This window comes from Rhinolophus hipposideros, assembly GCF_964194185.1.
Source record: "Rhinolophus hipposideros genome assembly, chromosome: X".
NCBI classification, from domain to species: domain Eukaryota; kingdom Metazoa; phylum Chordata; class Mammalia; order Chiroptera; family Rhinolophidae; genus Rhinolophus; species Rhinolophus hipposideros.
Window position 1 is genome coordinate 54,916,482 of NC_138046.1, and position 19,560 is coordinate 54,936,041.

General features: G+C 40.2%; 1 protein-coding gene across 1 annotated transcript in view; it reads left to right on the forward strand.

Moving 5' to 3' along the window:
- Positions 1 to 17,327: 17,327 nt before the first annotated feature.
- Positions 17,328 to 19,560, forward strand: part of NXF3 (nuclear RNA export factor 3) — a gene marked incomplete at both ends in the record, with an annotated part of 30,220 nt that continues 27,987 nt past the window's right edge. Inside the window, 8 exons of the mRNA XM_081043014.1 lie at positions 17,328 to 17,405; positions 18,023 to 18,106; positions 18,201 to 18,329; positions 18,421 to 18,486; positions 18,622 to 18,691; positions 18,847 to 18,935; positions 19,052 to 19,159; positions 19,317 to 19,426. Coding sequence (XP_080899140.1) covers positions 17,328 to 17,405; positions 18,023 to 18,106; positions 18,201 to 18,329; positions 18,421 to 18,486; positions 18,622 to 18,691; positions 18,847 to 18,935; positions 19,052 to 19,159; positions 19,317 to 19,426 — 734 coding nt within the window. The remainder of the gene's footprint in view (positions 17,406 to 18,022; positions 18,107 to 18,200; positions 18,330 to 18,420; positions 18,487 to 18,621; positions 18,692 to 18,846; positions 18,936 to 19,051; positions 19,160 to 19,316; positions 19,427 to 19,560) is intronic.

Genomic DNA, 19,560 nt, shown 5'->3' on the forward strand with positions numbered 1-19,560 from the left:
TAGTCAACAATTTTGCAACAACTATATACAATGCCAGGTGGGTACTGGATTAATTGTGTGGCATCACTGCATGAATTTTATAAATGTCCCAACACTATGCTGTACACCTGAAACTAATATAAAATAATATAGAATGTCAACTGTAACTGAAAGAAAATAAATAAAAATAAGAATTTAAAATGAGAGATGTCAGTGTCATATTATGCACACAATAGAAAATATGAAGAATGATGATACCTCATCAGGCGTTAACGGAAATTTTTGCTTCCTTCTTTAATTTTTTTTACTATTTTCAAAATTCATTTAAATGTTTTGAAGTGTATTTGAATATTCCACAAAGCAAATTATTTAAAAACTTTCAAATTTGCAATTCTACCTCTGGAAGGTTCATTTGGTCTTTGCCATGCAAAATCACATACTGTCATTACAGTACTCTCATGGGCTCTTTTTGAAGAGGAAGCATCAATCTGCAGTCTCTACAGCTTCTCTGAGGTACACACCCCAGTTGTTATTTGTGGAACAACTCTGAGTTTCCATTGCTGTACTGACCTCTGTTCCAGGCATTCCTCTCAAAAGTGGAAGAGGTGAATCTGAGGCAAATCTTCAGATAATATGTTTGAATACTTCAGTCTTCAGTCTACTGTGTGAAGCTGCAGCCCATGAGAAAATCTGAGCTCACAGTCTTCAGTCCCCTTTTACATGAGAAGTGTATATGGAGATAATAAAGGTGGACTTACTAGATGCCTAATGGCAATCAAACCAGTAGGGTGTGTCTGAGACGTCGCGTAAGAAGTGAAACTTAAGGTGCAATCTGAGGCTAAGTAGTCATTAGCCAGCAGAAGAGGAAAGAGTGGAGACTAGCCAGATATATCAGGAAGGAAATACTTTATAACATGGTTTATCCCTTGGGAAATTCAGTGTGGAAATGCCTTACCCAGCAATTTGGTGTGCCGGGAAAATCTTTACAGGACAATTGTAGAAATTTCCTGAGCTCCTTCTGCCCTCTTTGCTCCCACTTCAGGCTTATAATATCCACTAGCCTTGTAAGAGGACTATCATGTTATTATGATTTCTAGCTGTGAAACCAAAGAGAAAAAAAATCATCAGGTAAATTAATTTGAGCATAATTTTATTTTACATGTTCTTTCACCACTCTCAGTGCAAAATAACTTTTAACAGAGTTTTCTTTTATTTTCCCAAATAACATTTTTCACTGGGGAAAATTCAGAAATTGGAGGTCCGTGCCACCTGATGAATACATCTAGAATGGGAGTGTGGGCATCATTTAGGAAGTCTTGGAAAGAGACAAGGAGCAAGGTCCCCATTAGGGGGAAATTTCTGGAAGATTTTGTGGTAAGTGAAGCATTAAGGGTGAGTCAGAACCCACATACATTAAATCTAGTGGCAAGAAGTTTTTTTCTTTTCTTTTCTTTTCTTTTCTTTTCTTTTTTTTCATTTCACTTTATTTTATTTATTTATTTTTTTAATTTATTAGTTTCAGGTGTACAAGACAAGGTAATACTTAGACGTTCATCATTTATATCCCTCACACTGTGAACCCCCCTTCCCCCATCCACTATCCCTCTGACCTCACACTGAGCCATCACATTATATATATAAAATTATAGTTGGCATTCATTAATGTTTAGCTTCTAATGTACAATGCCATGATCAGGCATCCACAGTATCCCTGAGGTGGTCTTCCCAAATAGGACGCATGTCCATCAGATACCCAACAAAATCTTTACAACATTACTGAATACGTTCCCCAAATTATATTAAAAAAACCCTGAGGCCATCTTGTGGTTACCAGATGCTTCCTAATCCCTTCACCTTTCCCCTTATCCCCACCCCCCCCCGCCCATCTAACAACTCTCGGTTTTTCCTTTGTGTCCCCAAAACTGTTTCTGATTAGTTCATTCACATATTCTTTTCTTTAGATTCCGCATATAAGTGAGATCATATGGTACTTGTCTTTCTCTTTTTGACTTATTTCACTTAACATAATGTTCTCTAGATCCATTCATGTTGTTGCAAATGATAAGCAAGGGTAAATAATAAGCTCTTTATTTCTCCATCAACTTTAAATGATAGCCTTGCTGGATAAAGCAATCTAGGTTGTAGGCCTTTGTGTTCCATCACTTTGAGTATCTCCTGCCACTCCCTCCTGGCCTTCAGTGTTTCTGTAGAAAAGTCATTTGATAGTCTTATGGGAGTTCCCTTGTATGTAACCTTCTGCCTTTCTCTTGCTGCTTTTAAGATTCTCTCTTTGTCTTTAAGCTTTGCCATTTTAACTATAATGTGTCTTGGTGTGGGCCTCCTTGGGTTTATCCTGGTTGGAACTCTCTGCACTTCCTGGGCTTGTATGTTGGTTTCCTTGATCAGGTTAGGGAAGTTTTCAGACATTATTACCTCAAATATGTTCTCAATCCCTTGCTTCCTCTCTTCGCCTTCTGGTATTCCTATGATGCGCATGTTGTTGCGCTTGATGTTATCCCAGAGGTCTCTTAACCCATCTTCATTGTTTTTTATTCTTTTTTTTTCTGTTGTTCAGTTTGAGTGATCTCTGCTAACTTGTCTTCTAAGTCGCTGATTCGATCCTCTGCTTCATCTAACCTTCAAGTGAGTTCTTAATTTTGGTAATTGTGTTCTTTAGTTCTAGCTGGTTGTTCGTTAAGATTTCTACATCCTTTTTTAGTTCTAACTGGTTGTTGTTTATGATTTCTATATCCTTCTTTATGTCTCCTCTAAGCTCCTTAAACATTCTTATCACCAGTGTTCTGAACTCTGACTCTGACAGGTTGGTTACCTCTGCTTCATTTGGTTCCAGTTGTGGAGGTTTCTTCTGTTCTTTTATTTGGGACATGTTTCTTTGTCTCCCCATTCTGACTGATTCTCTGTGTTTGCTTTGTTGTATTAGGAAGATCCCCTAGAGCTCTTAGTTCTTGCTGGGTTGTCTTATGTAGTATGTGTCCTTTATATTTGACTTGGACTACTTCGTTCTTCTCCTCTGCATGTGCTCCACAGGTGGCTCGTGTGTTTAGTATATTGTCCTGTTCAAAAAGAACTTTAATTGCTTTTTGCTTGTGAGTAGGTGGGTTTAACTCCTAGGCCATCTAGTTGTGAAACTTGGCTCTGCCCACCGCAGGGTGTTCTGCTGGGTGAGGGTTGGCCACTTAAATGAGGTTTGGCCTCTATGGGCTCTTGTGCCTTCAGAGAATTCCCTCTGGGTGTGTGACTTGTAGGTCAAACCCGGTAGTACTCTGGTTTGGTCCAGAGTTGGCTTCTGGATATGTTGAATCTTGTGCCTCTTAAGCTGGGCCCTGTTAGGGCAGTTTCAGCACAAATCAAGTTACCAAGTACAACAACAACAGCAACAACCGAGTAAATAAATCAAGTACATTCACATGTAAAATACAACCGACAATCCCCACTCAACATAGTCAAAGATATCGAAGAAATAAAGACAGAACAAAGCAAATCACAACAAGCAGAAAAAGAAAAAAAGAAAAAGGAACCCCAATCACAGCAAAACAGAAAGCAGCACCAGTCTTGGCTTAAGCCCACCAAGTAATCTCCAGGTTGTCCTCCGTTGTGCCAAAGAGTTCCCTGCCTATTGCGCAGGCAGCGCTGGTCACCTGGTGCCCAGAGTGAATTTGGGAGTGTAGATTTAAGTGCGAGGGGCTGAGGGGTCTGGATGACATTTTTCAGAGAGACCGTGCAGTTTCTGTCCCTTCCTGCACAAATGCACGCTGAGAGTAGCTCCACCAGCCCTGTGCCCAGTACTCCTGAGTCTTAGCGCCCTCCTTCCGTGGGTGTGTGGGAGGGGGCGGGTGGGAGATCTCTAAGCTGCTGAAAGCCAGGAGCTGCGTCTGCCGCTTACTGCTGAACTCAGGGAGTGCTTCGGAGGTTGCCCTTGCCCCGCCCCAGCCCAGCCAGAGAGGGTGGGGGCTGGGGATGGATAGGTCTTCTCTCTCCCAGGCCAGCCAAGTCACACTCCTCCCGCAGACCCGAAAAGGTGGTGGCTGGGGGTGTGGGAGTCTCCTCTCTCCTCGTTCAGCGAAAATCCCCTCCTCCCAGCCTCTTCCAAAGGTCAGAGCTGGCTGCCAATTTTCCCAGCGCCTGAGCACAGACGCCCCTCTGTAATCTGACACTACTTCTCAGTTCAGGGGTCAGTTTAAGTCTCTGGAAGGGGGGGAAGGATTCGAAAAGCGCGGTGAGAGGCCCAGGTGTGGCGTCTGAGTTCTTTGTCTGCCCTAGGGCCCACGAGCTGCCCGCCCCGGAGGGAGCGATCAGCTGTGGGACGATCAGCTGTGGGACGCAGGGAAAGAGCCCACCTCCTGGAGCCTGCGCTCTCCGCTGCACCCTGGGCTCCCGTGAGACTCTAGAGCCCCGGGTGCTGCCTGCCGCTGCTGCTGTGGGCAGGCTGCAGGGCCGCGGCTCTACCGAGGGGGGTGGGGAGAGCGCGGCGCGTTTCCTCTTGCCCTCCTCACTTCTCCCCGGCTCGCCCAACTAGCGCACCCCAAAGCAAACCTTCCACGAGTCTCCGCTCTTCCTGGGAGTCGCGCAGCGGTCGCCGTCTGGCCTGGGCTCTGCCGTGGAGGGGTGGTGCGTTTCCACTTTGGGCCTCTTTCTCCTTCCTCGCTTGCCCAACTAGTGCACCCCAAAGAAAACCTTTCACGAGTCTGTGCTACGTCCTGGGCGCCGCGCGGCGGTCAAGAAGTTTTCTTTAGCCCCTCCCTTCCAACTATGACAAGAAACCTGTATGTGTGTGACGAAGAGACAAAAATAACGTGAAAAATATATAGATACAGCAATATACAGTTATGTAACATACATACATATCATTTTTGTGATGAAATTCCCAACCAGGTATATACCATAATGTTATAAAATTTTATGTCAGTCATTTTACTTTCAACTTAGTATATTTATTATGAAAGCTAATGCAGTGCAAGAGTATTTATTTATTAGAGAAAATATTTTTGTACATGTTTTCATTTTGCTACATAGCAAGATGTACACCCTTGGTAATTTATAGTTCCCAGATATATATTTCTGTGTACAGTACTATATAAGTAAATTTACATGAACATGTATAGTCTTCAAAATTTTGGTCACAATATGTATACACTGTTCTTCATATATTATATGTCTATGTTTGTGTATATATGTATATGTAAAGACAGTACACACATACATATATATATACATGTTTTTGTACTTGTTTAATGTTTATGTTTGTGATGCATAGTTTTGATGTAAATTATTTCAGTAGAGTTTGAATGACACTGTTTTACTAATCAGATTTATTTATATAACAGAACAGTAAACATTTGCTTATAAAATATGTTACAAGTACTTTTCCAATAGTTTACATGTCCTTTTACGTGACTTTTTTGTTTGTTTTGTTTTTGTTTCTTTTTCGTTTTCGACATTCAGTATTAGTTTCAGGTGTACAGGTGTAAAGTATAGTTGTTAGACATTTATATAATTTATGCAGTGATGCCCTCTGATTAGTCTAGTACACACCTGGCACTGTACATAGTTATTACAATATTATTGACTATATTCCCTATGCTGTACTTTACATCCTCATGACTGTTTTGTAACTACCAATTTGTACTTCTTAATCCCTTCACCTTTTTCACCCAGCTCACCAACCCTCCTCTTGTCTGGCAACCATCAGTTTGTTCTTTGTACGAGGTCAGACAATTAAGTTCGCGAACTCATCCTAGAAAAAGTGCTACATACCTCATTGCTGAATATCACTATGGTCACCTTTGAAGTACTACCCTTGGGAAGCTATATACTGATGCCAGCACCTAGTCCACCCTTCAAAGTAATTTTGGAACTCTTCTTCTAGAATGGCCATCAGAGCTATTGTCATATTACCCTTGATGTCCTGAATATCATCAGAATGTTTTCCTTTCAATATTTCCTTTAGCTTCAGGTAAAAAAAAAGAAGACATTGGGGGCCAGATCAGGTGAGCAGGGGGGGTTTCCAATACAGTAATTTGTTTACTGGCTAAAAACTCCCTCACAGACAGTGCTGTGTGAGCTGGTCATTGTCATGATGCAAGAGCCATGAATTGTTGGTGAAAAGTTCAAGTCATCTAACTTTTTCATGCAGTCTTTTCAGCACTTCCAAATAGTAAACTTGGTTAACTGTTCGTCCAGTTGGTACAAATTCATAATGAATAATCCCTACCTCTGATATCAAAAAAGGTTAGCAACATTGTTGCAGCAAGTTTGCAAGCTTAATTGTCAGACTTCCTATCTTTAAGTCTGTTTCTGTTTTGTTTGTTCATCTATTTTGTTCATTAGATTCCACTTATAGACAAGATCATATGGTATTTGTCTTTCTCTGACTTATTTCACTTAGCATAATACACTTTAGGTCCTTCCATGTTGTTGCAAAAGATAAGATTTCATTTTTTTATTGCTGAATAATATTCCATTGTGTATATATAGCACATCTTCTTTATCTATTCATCGATTGATGGACATCTAGTTTGCTTTCGTATTTTGGCTATTGCTAGTAATGCTGCAGTGAACACAGGGATGGATACATATATCTTTTCAAAGTAGTGTTTTTGTTTTCTTCAGCTAGATGCCCAGAAGTGGAACTGCTACATTGTATGGCAGCTCTATTTTCACTTTTTTGAGAAATCTCCATACTGTTTTCCATAGTGGCTGCAAGAATTTACCATACCACCAACATTGCATGAGGGTACCCTTTTTTCCCACGTCCTTGCCAACTGTTGTTTATTGATTTTTTAATGATACTGAAGATAGACTGCCTTTCTGATAGGTGTGAAGTGATATCTCCTTGTGGTTTTAATTTGCGTTTATCTGATGATTAGTTGAGCATCTTTTCATATGTCTCTTAGCCATCTGTATAGACAAGTTTTCTTTAAACTTCCTTTTAAATTCTCTAATTAAGTTTGTAACATAATTAAAAGCTTATCTTGGGTCACATAGCTCATTTTGAATTCCCTTGGTGCTATATCATGCTGATGGAGTACTCAAACAACTTTCTCCTTCATGTCTTGGTCTTGAATATGGGCATGGAGATTGAGATGAAATCCCATCCCTTAGCTTGGAGACCTAAATATAGGGCGACATGGATTGAACTGTCCTGGGGATGATGTGTGGACCCAGTCAAGAGCACAGGAAAAGTAACCTCCTGGAGGGAAGGAAATGATGGCTTATTTTAAGCCAGAGGCACTTGGTATCTCTCATGAGAAAACAAGTATTCAATTATTTCCCCCATTATTTACAAATATAGAATTAGGTCTAATGTATTTTTCCATTGTACCCTAAAGCCTTTAGTGCTTCGAAACTAAAATTTCGAGTGGACTAGTATTTGATGCAATCTTATGTATTACTCATTTTTATTTTGCCAAAGCTGTATTATTTTTAAATAAAGAAAAATCGGATCAAAATGGCGGTGGGAGTTGAGCCTCTGTAAAGCTCCCCTGGAATTTACAACTAATCAACCAACAATAACTCCACAAAGGACTCCCTGCACAGCAGACAGGCAAGACGAACAAATCCACTAATGAATTCACCTAAAGGTGGGAGAATCGCGCGAGTGGGGGAGGAGGGAAGGGAGAAGCGCGGAGATGGAGCCACGCGGGCAGAGGACGCAGACCTAGCTCAGTGCTCTGAGCTCACTGCATCCCGGAACTACCACAGCTGCGGGAGAGGGAAGAACTCTGACTGCTAGGGTTCCACTTATGGCCCACAGGGCTGAGGGACAGTATATAACATGGCTGAACCCAACGCTCACGGCAGACACCTCGGAGGAAAGATTGAGAAAAGAAGGCTGAAAACGGTGATTTAAGCCCTGACTGCTGAACAGAGAACAGAAGCCTAAGGCACTGAGACAAGCCGCCTCCTTCCTACCCTCCCAGAGCTCGCCCCGACCCCACCTGCCCAGTGCTACAAGCAGAACAGTAGCAGTGTCAGATCAAAAGAACAGAAAATTTGCTTTTCTGAGAACTATGGACCGCAGACACAGATTCGCAGCCCAACTAGTTCTGTCAAAGGAGAGGGAGCTGTGGAAGCGGGACTGACTGTGGTGGTGGTCACCACCATTGCTCTGGGCCACCTCTCACGACTCACCCCGCCCCTAGCCCCACCTATCTGGGTGAACCCAGCAGGAGTAAACAGATCTGATAAAACATAGGGGCTCTGAATCTGGTGCAGAAATAGGTTTGGAACTTCAAAAGCTCTCCGCCACCCCACAGGAACGTGGCGCCCTATAACCCAGGCGAACTGTTAACAGAGGAGAAACCCATTTCCCAGTGAATCACCCCATTGTGTGAGAAGCTGGAAAAGGCAGAGAAAACATAGCATTACTGTGTGAGAGAGGAAAAAAAAGGCTGCAGTTGGAGAGAAAATAAAATATTCTACCAACAATTATTAAAAAACAAAAGAAAGACCTCCTCCTATCAACCTGTTGCAGAAACCACTCCTGTAGATGTCTAGGAAGAGAAATAATAAATCAGTAATTGCCATGAATAACCAAGGAAAAAAGACAGCGCAGAAAGAAAGTGAAAAGTCTCCAGAAAAGGAACTTAAAGATATGGAAATATGTGACTTAAATGACAGAGAATTCAAGATTGCAAAAAGAAAGCAGGAAAAAACACAAATACATGGAGATTAAACAACATACTTTTAAAGAACGACTGGGTAAAAGAAGAAATTACAGGAGAGATCAAAAGATACATAGAAACAAACGACAATGAAAATACATCCTACCAAAATTTTTGGAAAGCAGTTTTAAGAGGGAAATTTATATCATTACAGGCCTATCTCAAGAAACAAGAAAAATCCCAAGTAAATAACCTCATGTCATGTTACACCTTAAAGAACTAGAAAAAGAAGAACAAGTGAAACCCAAGGTCAGCAGAAGAAAGGAAATAACAGAAATCAGAGCAGAACTAAATGAAATAGACAACAAAAAAACAATAGAAAAAATTAATGTGACAAAGAGCTGGGTCTTTAAAAAGATTCACAAAATCGACAAACCCTTGGCTAGACTCACTAAGATAAAAAGAGAGAAGACACTAATTAACAAAATCAGAAATGAAAAAGGGGAAGTTATCACGGACACCACAGAAATACAAAGGATTATCCAAGAATACTACGAAGGACTATATGCCACCAAATTCAATAACTTAGAAGAAATGGACAAGTTCTTACAAACATATAGCCTTCCAAAGCTGAATCATGAAGAACTGGAAAATCTAAACAGGCCGATCACCAGTAACGAAATTGAATCAGTCATCAAAAACCTTCCCAAAATCAAAAGTCCTGGACCAGATGGCTTCACTAGTGAATTCTATCAAACCTTCAGAGAGGATCTAATACCAATCCTGCTCAAACTCTTCCAAAAAATTGAAGAAGAGACAATGCTCCCTAACTCATTTTATGAGGCCAACATTACCCTGATACCAAAACCTGGTAAGGACAACACAAAAAAAGAAAACTACAGACCAATATCTCTGATGAATACAGATGCAAAAATCCTAAACAAAATTCTAGCAAATCAAATACAACAATGCATTAGAAGATTATTCATCGTGACCAAGTGGAGTTCATCCCCGGGGCACAAGTATGGTTCAACATCCACGAATCCATCAATGTGATACATCACATAAACAAAAGAAAGGACAAAAATCATATGATCATATCAATTGATGCAGAAAAAACATTTGACAAGGTACAACATCCATTTATGATTAAAACTCTTGATAAAATAGGTATAGAAGGAAAATATCTTAACATAATAAAGGCAATATATGACAAACCCTCAGCTAATCTCATAATTAATGGTGAAAAGCTGAAGCCCTTTGCTCTTCGTTCAGGAGCACGACAGGGCTGTCCCCTATCACCTCTGCTTTTCAACATAGTGTTGGAAGTCCTTGCCAGAGCAATCAGGCAAGAGAAAGAAATAAAAGGCATCCAAATTGGGAATGAAGAAGTTAAATCATCACTCTTTGTAGATGACATGATACTATATATAGAAAACCCTAAAGACTCCACCAAAAAGCTGTTAGAAACAATCAACGAATACAGTAAAGTTGCTGGCTGCAAAATCAATGTACAAAAGTCCATTGCTTTCCTATATACTAACAATGAAATCTCACAAAAAAAGTACAAAAAACCATTCCCTTTGCAATTGCAGCAAAAATAATAAGATACCTAGGAATAAACTTAACCAAGGATGTGAAGGACCTATATGCTGAAAACTATAAGACATTTTTGAAAGAAATTGAAGAAGACACAAAGAAATGGAAAGACATTCCGTGCTCATGGATTGGAAGAATCAACATAGTTAAAATGGCCATATTACCCAAAGCATTATATAGATTTAATGCAATCCCCATCAAAATCCCAATGGCATTTTTTAAAGAAATAGAACAAAAAATCATGAGATTTGTTTGGAACCACAAAAGGCCCCGAATAGCCAAAGCAATCTTAAGAAAAAAGAACAATACTGGAGGTATCGCACTCCCTGACTTAGGTTATACTACAGGGCTACAATAATCAAAACAGCATGGTATTGGCAGAAAAACAGACACATAGACCAATGGAATAGAATTGAGAACACAGAAATAAAACCACATAAATATGGACAGATAATTTTTGACAAAGAAGCTAAAAACATACAATGAGGGAAAGACAGCCTCTTCAATAAATGGTGCTGGGAGAATTGGATAGCCACGTGCAACAGAATGCAACTGGACTGCTATCTGTGACCATGTACCAAAATTAATTCAAAATGGATCAAACACTTAAGCATAAGACCTGACACAATAAACTGCATAGAAGAAAGCATAGGTACTTGTAGTAGCACAACAGCCTAGCCAACTATCTCTCCATGTCTTTCCTTAAGGAAAGAAGAGTCTGTGAGATTGTGCCTTTCTGGGACTCTTTTCCATCCTTGTGTTTACACCTTATGTCTCTCTGTCTGATCCCCAAAAGATGGTTTCCAGCCAAAGACAGGTAAGATATCTCACGGGAGATACAACCTAAGCCAGGCGGAACCCAGTGGGGACCCCCAATGAGCTTCTTTAAACAAATATGGGAAAGGGCCTTGCCTCCTCTTCCCCCTGCTTGGGAAAGTCTGTTTCTGGCTGTGGCTTTTCCCTCACAGCTGTCAATTAGAAAAGTAATGAGGAGAACGAAGACCAGTTATCTCTTATATCTGACAGACTTGACACTGAGAAGATATTTACTTTAAGTAAGATATAGTGGGACCTTGTACTTCGGCTGTTTAAGACTAAGATAAATTGGCTTGGGATGCTTATATGATAAATGAGTCTCACAGACCGTGCCATAAAACACTGTTACTCCCTTGCAAACTGGTCAATAAAAGCCTCCAGTCAGCTTTGTTCGGGGCTCCAGTCCTCTGAGACTGAGAGACCCCGGGCCTTCTGAGAGATTTAACAGCATTAAGTCTCTGTTTGTTTCTTTCTGAAAAACTTAACCCAAACCACCCCTTCTTGCACCCTCACTGCCCGTGTTGTGCTGGACGCGACAGTTACTTAACTTATGGACCTTGGATTCAAAGAGCATTTTATGAATTTGACTCCAAAGGCAACGGAAGTAAAAGCTAAAATAAACGAATGGGACTATATGAAACTTAAAAGCTTCTGCACAGCAAAAGAAACCATCGACAAAATAAAGAGGCAACCGACTGAATGGGAGAAGATTTTTGCAAACAGTGCCTCTGATAATGGGCTAATATCCAAAATATACAAGGAACTCATGAAACTCAACAACAAAAAAACAAACAATCCAATTCAAAAACGGGCAGCGGACCTGAACAGACACTTCTCCAAAGAGGACATACAAATGGCAAATAGACATATGAAAAAATGCTCAATATCACTAATCATCAGAGATATGCAAATAAAAACCATAATGAGATATCACCTCACCCCAGTCAGAATGGCTATCATGAACAAGACAAATAGTAACAAGTGTTAGAGAGGCTGTGGAGAAAAAGGAACCCTAATACACTGTTGGTGGGAATGCAGACTGGTGCAGCCGTTATAGAATGCAGTGTGGAGATTTTTCAAAAAATTACGAACAGAATTACCATATGACCCAGCAATCCATCTTCCGGGTATCTACCCCCAAAATTTGAAAACATTTATCCATAAAGACACGTGTGCTCCAATGTTCATTGCAGCTTTGTTTACAGTGGCCAAGACATGGAAACAACCAAAATGTCCTTCGATAGATGAATGGATAAAGAAGTTGTGGTATGTATACACAATGGAATACTATTTGGCAGTAAGAAAAGATGATATAGGAACATTTGTGACAACATGGATGGATCTTGAGAGTATAATGCTAAGCAAAATAAGTCAGACAGAAAAAGCAGAGAACCCTATGATTTCACTGATATGTGGTGTAGAAACCAAATACAACAAAAGAAGAAGACAAACAAATGAGAATCAAAAACTCATAGACAGAAACAACAGTTTACTGGTTACCAGAGGGTAAGGAGGGGAGTGGGAGGGAGATGAGGGTAAGGGGGGTCAAATATATTTTGATGGAAGGAGAACTGACTCTGGGTGTTGAACACACAATGGGATTTATAGATGATGTAATACAGAATTGTACACCTGAAATCTATGGAATTTCACTAACAATTGTCACCCCAATAAATTAATAAATAAAGAAAGAAAGAGAGAAATAAAAACAGGGAAACAATACAATTGACAAAAAAATCCTTGAAAATTAAAGCAATTTCTGTATTGTCAAAAGAAAAAATTGAAAGTTTGAAAAGCTCAGAGTAAATATATATCTATAACTGTTCGTCCAGTTGGTACAAATTCATAGGTTTCAAGTTAGGTATACCTTACCCAAGGAAAAACGCATCTAGAAAATATGTACCAATCTATTTACATTGGATATCTTGCATATCTGTGATTGACTGTTAGGGCATCATACGGTATTGACAGAAGGTACAGAACGATTTCATTTTCTAAGTATACATGTTTAATGTTTAATATTTTGTGATTAGGCAACTTTGTATAAGCAACTGATAAAAAGTTTATATATATAATGTGTGTATATATATATATATATATATATATATATATATATATATATATATAAAATGCTGTAAACTATTCACGCGATACTGTTTTATAAAAAATGAGAAAAGGTCAACTTTTGAGTTGACAGTTTATCTGTGTATGTGCGTTTCTGTCTTACACTTTCCTTGTCCTCAAATGTTTACACTGTCGTGTGCAGATTTTTCTTCACCTCTCTCATGGGCTGGACTCAAGTCTCTCAGAACATAGAGATCCAGGAAGGGATTGTGGGTAAAGAGTGGAAAATTCAAGAAAATGGTCAAAAATTCGAGAAAGTTCTGCCTGATGCACTGCAGTGTAGGCTTTTCCCTTCTTCCCCCTTGCAAAGCCCTCTGGTCTATCAGAGCTACAATTCTGGCTCTGACCACTAGGAGAGATCTATCTTTTATTTATTTATTTATTTATTTATTTATTTATTTATTTATTTAGTATTATTTTTTCAGTTATAGTTGACATTTAATATTATTTTATATTAGTTTAAGATGTACAGCATAGTGGTTAGACATTTACATAATTTATGCAGTGATGCCTCCCCTTGTTTTTTAAGGAAAGTTCATGATTTGTTTTTTTGTTTTTTTTCTACTCTCATCATATTGACCCATCAAACTCTGTTTGCTATTTCCTTTATATTTTCCATATCTGGTTTTCTTTTTTCTTTATTTTCTTTTTTTCTTTTTATGGTATTATCTCTCTGAGTAGGAATGGAGTTAATTCCAGCCATGTGATTATTTTCAGAACATTTTGTTACATTACCCTAACTTAAGAAAATTCCACATAATGTAGCAAGATTTAGTAAAGCTGTGCCTGCTGCGCATGGAGCAGCCATCCCCATTCCACAGAATTCAATTCAAGTCTCTGTTTCTCCAGTTAGCATCTGACAAGCTCAAGCATCTCGTTAAGCCTCAGTAACCTTGGAAAGATAGTGATTCTGATATCAGAGTCCCCTTGCAAAGAATACATGAAAGAACACATGAAATGTAGCAAATAGAAAGCCTTGTCTACAGCTGGCACTCAAAGTTCTCTGGATTTGCAGAATGAAGGAACACAATGTAATGCAGCCAACACAGAGCCTGGTATTTAGAGTTCTCTGTGTTTAGATACAAGTACCTTGACCCCAGGCCTCTTGACTCTAGTTGGCCTCCTCTGCAGGGGTGGTTCTGTTGGGAACAGTTTCCTGGGTGTTAGACTGGTAGCAAACTCAAAGAGCAGTGATTGCAGGAAGTTTAGTCTCCTCTGGCTCTCAAGAATTTTTTTTCTCTCTGCCATTGGGGAAGGGACTTCCAGTAAGGGCTCCATCTTGTTTGTGTGGCCCTGGCAAACTGGTTTGGGATCAGCTCTCATCTTCCTCAGCAGCCCTTGGTCTTCTCCAAACCTCCAGCTGTAGATTGCACAGATTCTCTTCAAAAGCAGCTTGTGAAGACATTGGTGACATGTCACTGCCTTCAGACCACACCATGGGTAAGTTGGTCAGCAATAGGCCTTCGCCTTAGATTCCCACAGGACTGGGGGGTGGGGTTCCGGGTCCCCTCCTGTAACCCAACCCACAGACAGGACACCCAACCAACTCCCCTTTAGAAGAGGGGTGGCAGGGCCCAGGTGGACTATTTTCCACCCTCTTGAGGAAAGGAGTCAAGTGGTCCCTGACACACCCAATCTGATTCCATATGGTAAACATCCCCTCCCATGGAAGGGGTCACAGCTGAGGTGGAAATTTTTCCCTGGTTGAGGGGAAAGATCCGAGTCATGTAGTCCTCAGATCCAGGGTTTGGAGAGTGGGAAGGGACACCAAGTTTTTTTTTTTTTTGGGGGGGGGGTATTGGTATGCATTAACATTCTTTGGATTTGTATTAGAGGTGGGTGGTGGGACAGAAAACATACTATTACCCTTGAGTTTTACATCAGCTATTCAGGGTAGATTGTATTACCCCTTAGCAGTTTATTGAAGCTTTCTTTATGTCCCAACATATGATCTATTCTGAAATATTCCCTGTGTACTTATGTGCATTGCTCTATGTCAATTAACTAAGTTTGTTAATTTACTTAATTCACATTTTTAAATCTTCTTAATCTAACTCAATTTTTGTTTACCATTTTATGTGTCACTCAGTGAGGTGTGTGAAAATTGCCCAATGTGACGATGGATTTGTCCATTTCTCCATTTACTTCTATCAGCTTTTGCTTTGCATATGTTGCCTCTAAGACATGCATACAAATTTAAAAAAAATTTAAACGGTCTTCATTTTGCATTGAAACTTTTATCATAATGAAACCTCCCTCTTTTCTCCAGTAATGTTGTTCCTTTAAATTATACCATTTCTTCTACCAATATGGTTAAACAAGCTTTTAGTAGGTTAGAATACAAATGGTATACATTTTGTCATTTTTTAATTTCAAAATTTTTGGATAATTAAATTTTGCAGGAGCATTTGATGGAATGTTTTTTTATCCATTTTGATAATATTTGTCTTTCTATTTGGAATATTTAGTCTGAAACTGTTGTTGTAAATATAGACATAAATTGGTTTATATATACCATAGTACTGTACTCTTATTGTTGCCTATTCTAAGTCACTTTTCTCTCCTTTTCTTGAAATGGTTAACATACGTAAGTATTAAATTGTTCCGTCATTTGGCTAGGTAGTTAAACATTCTTTTGCCATTCTTGTAGTGTTTACACTTAAGATTACAATGTACATTTTTTACTTTAGACAGTCTAATGTAAATTAGTTCTTTAAAGCTCCTCGGACAATGAAGGGACCTTGAAACACTTTGATTCCATTTTACTGCCTCCCAATTTATTGTCATGCATTTTCAATTTTATATATATATATATTTAAACCCACAGGAGAAATTATTATCATTGTGCTATATAGTCAATACCCATTTAGATTTTCCTAATCACACATGTCATTATCTGTTCTTTCCTGCATCTATGCACTTCCATCGGGGATCATATTTCTCGTGCCTTAAGAAGAACCTTTAATATTTCTTTTATTTAAGTCTTCTGGTTACAAACGTTCCCAGTTTTTGCTACATTAATATAATTATGAAGTGTATATCATTTTTTAAGGAATCTTTTTCCTTAAACCATACTTTTTCACTTATTAATATTGATATACTGGCTTGATATCTTGTTACTTTTGGAAATTTCTCAACCAAGATCCCTTCAAAGGCCACTTCTATACTGTTCTTTCTCCTTTCTGGGACACAAATTAAACATGGGTTAGATAGGTTCACTAAATATCCTTTACTTTTCTCCCCCTCTCTTTTGATATTCTCCACGTTATGTCTCTCCAGGCTTCATTCTGGATATTTTCATGAGACTTCTCTTTCATTTCTCTAATTGTTCTCTCAGGTGGAAACTTACCTTTGACCCTTGTACCATAACAGCAAACTTTCAGGGTAGATTTTATTATCCCTTTAGAGCAGAGGAGAGAAGTGAAAGTTAGAGATGATAAACAACTTGTCCCCGGTCACTAGGCCTGAAAGGGACAGAGCAGGGACTGACATTAAAGATTAAACCCAACACCCAAACCCTCTCCTCTGTGCTTATTTTCTTCTTGGCTGCAAATGCTCCCTCCTCTCATCTCCCAGGAAGTGGAATCACAGTGAAGTCTCTCAACGATTTTAGCACTGTGATGCATTTCATTTGAAATTATAAAAATCAGTGATATTTCTTCATTAACTATGATATTTCCCCAGGACTTTTCCTGGTACTGGGAGCATTGATGTTTTGTTCTCAATTTCAGGGCACAATACACAAGATAACACCTTACAAAGAAGACCAAGAGGCAGGACTATGTATCGAAGGAAATATAACTATGTGTCTGAACACATCCGTTCTGGCATTCATTTTTCATCCCACCAGCAGCAAGATGGAGATACAGCAATAAGTGGCATTCATAATGGCACTGGAATAAGATAGTAAGTGATCAGTCAAAGTGGCTGAAATATACCAGCCAGTGGAATTCATTACCCTGTAGTTAAATATGTCAACCTGGAAGAATGAAAAATGATAGGATCGGGTTAATGGTTGAGCAAACTTTATTTTAGCCCTGGCATTGGTGGGACAAACACATACAGAAGACATTCTGAACATATATGGACACTTATTTCTCTCCACTTCCCCACAGCGCTCCCTATACCATTCCAAGCTATCATCAGAGAGACAATTTTAAGAAACGTGACCAAACCTGTGCTAACATGGAGAAAGAACAAAAGCCTCCAGAGAGAATGAAGGAGAAGCAGGATGAGACCTCGGGGAGCTGGTTCAAGGTCATTGTGAGTGTTCTGGAAAAATGCACCTAATATGTAGAAGGTGAACAGAAGGAGCTGAGGTGAACTCATGTAGAAGATAGGTAGTTTTCTGGGGCAGAGGAGTTGGTAATCTGTCTTTTTATTACTAGGAGTTAACATCCTAGGTCATCTAAGGACAGACTCAAAGAAGCAATATAAAGGGAACAGACTGACTGCAGGCAGAATGGGAGAGGTTGTCCAAAAGCAAAGGAGGAAACTTCTGCTAAGGAGATGGAGCAGCTCCACCCTGGAAGGCTCAGTTTGCCTCAAGCTGAGTGTGGGAAGAGGTTGAGACTCTGCAGTCTCTGTCAGAGGAGCAGGCTAGATCTGCCTTAGGTTGGATCTCTTGGAACTTCATAAAAGGAAGTACACGTTAAATATCTTAAATTGATTATTTGAGGAAAACTGTTTGAATGGGAAGAAAAGGTATTTAGGAAATTCATGTCTGGTACAAAAGTTAACAATAATGGATATTATCCTATCTCAAAAAGACTATTTTAAAGCCTGACAAAAGTATTTGAAAGAAATACATGGTTGGGTTTTATCTTAACCTTAGATTCCATTATGTCAATCTCCTCTCCCGTCTTTTCTCTGGCTCCTAGATTCCATTTGGCATAAGATATGATGAGAAGTGGTTGCTGAATTTGATTCAGAAGCAGTGCAGTGTCCCCTTCACTCCAGTCGAAGTAAGAGAGGACAGTGAAGTGGATGAGAGGAAGCAGGACAGATGAGCAGTGGCTCTGGTGTCATATTCTGTTTCTCTTGCCACTCTCCCTATAGTTTCACTATGAGAAAATGCAGGCCCAGTTCTTTGTTGAGGATGCCAGCATTGCCTTCGCGTTGAAGACTGTCAATGGCAAGATTTGGGATGAGGATAATGAGAAGGTGTGTGTCAAGGGTATGACCAAGTCTAGCTATGGGCGAGAGGGCAGGACAGGGGCAAGGTCTTGCTTGATCCCAAGGCTCAGATTTCCTGGTTCTCACGCAACCCCTTTTATAGATATCTGTCATTATCAACCCTTCTGATGCACCACATTCTGTGCAGAAGGAGCTGAAGTCAGAAAAGGCAGAGCTGATAAAGGTAAGGCAGACTCAACAGAAGTTGCGCATCCACATCCAGACCCACGTCTTCTTCCCCCACCTATTGCCCCCTTCACCACCTCAGACTCAGAGCCACTGAACCCCATGTCTAACTCTGCAGCTGACCATGAACAAGCAATGTGGTGTCTCCCCGGATTCTCTTGACATCCAAAGACTCTGCTTTGACCTTGGTATGGCTATAGCAGTGATTCTAGGGCAGGTGAGGGCAGAGGGGTCTGTCTGGGAAGGCGACTTAGGGATGGTAAGTTGGGGGGGTGTTGGTGCTGCAGCTTTACCAACCGGGCTCCTTTCATTGTTCTGATTTCCTCCTCTTGGCTTTCTTGAGATTGGATGACCTGTGATACTGAAACAGCACCGAATCCTAGAATCTGCATGGCTGCCTCCCTGCAGATCGATGAAGGGAACATGCCCAAGGTGAGGATGTAGGCCCAGTGCTGGGATTGATGGTGAGGTTGGAGAGATCAAGTAGAAGAGGCAGATTGTTCCCAGATAACTCCTGTTGGGGACCTCTAACTCTTTCATCATTGTAGCATTTATTCTTTAACCAGAGCAACCAGAAACCCTACCAGCTGGATGACCTGTCCAACACTATGCAGAATGCCTCCAACATCGAGGACTTAAACCTCTCCAATGATGGGGTAAACTTTGCTGCATAGATCCTTTTTTGAAAGGAAGGTGGGAGGTCTCATGGAGTGGTGACAGGGAAGTGGATTCATTAGAAAAGAAAGGGACTTGGGGTGCAGATCATCCTAGCTCTCTTTCTCTGGTCCACGTGGCTGTTTCCCATAATTATAGGTAAAGTCTGCAGGGCAGTTGGCCAAGGGCAAAGGGCTGTGGCCAGAAGAGATGAGTGCAAACAGAAGCAGTCTATGCACCACCATCCCAGATAACTCAACCAACATAAGGTCAGTCGTACACTTCGTCACCCCCGGCGAGCCTGAGCTACCCCTGATGGTACCTGTTGGCAGGAAGCAGCAACCCTGAACCTCTGGGATGACCGCAGGCCCTATGCTGTCTTTCCTGTGTCCCTCATCTGTGC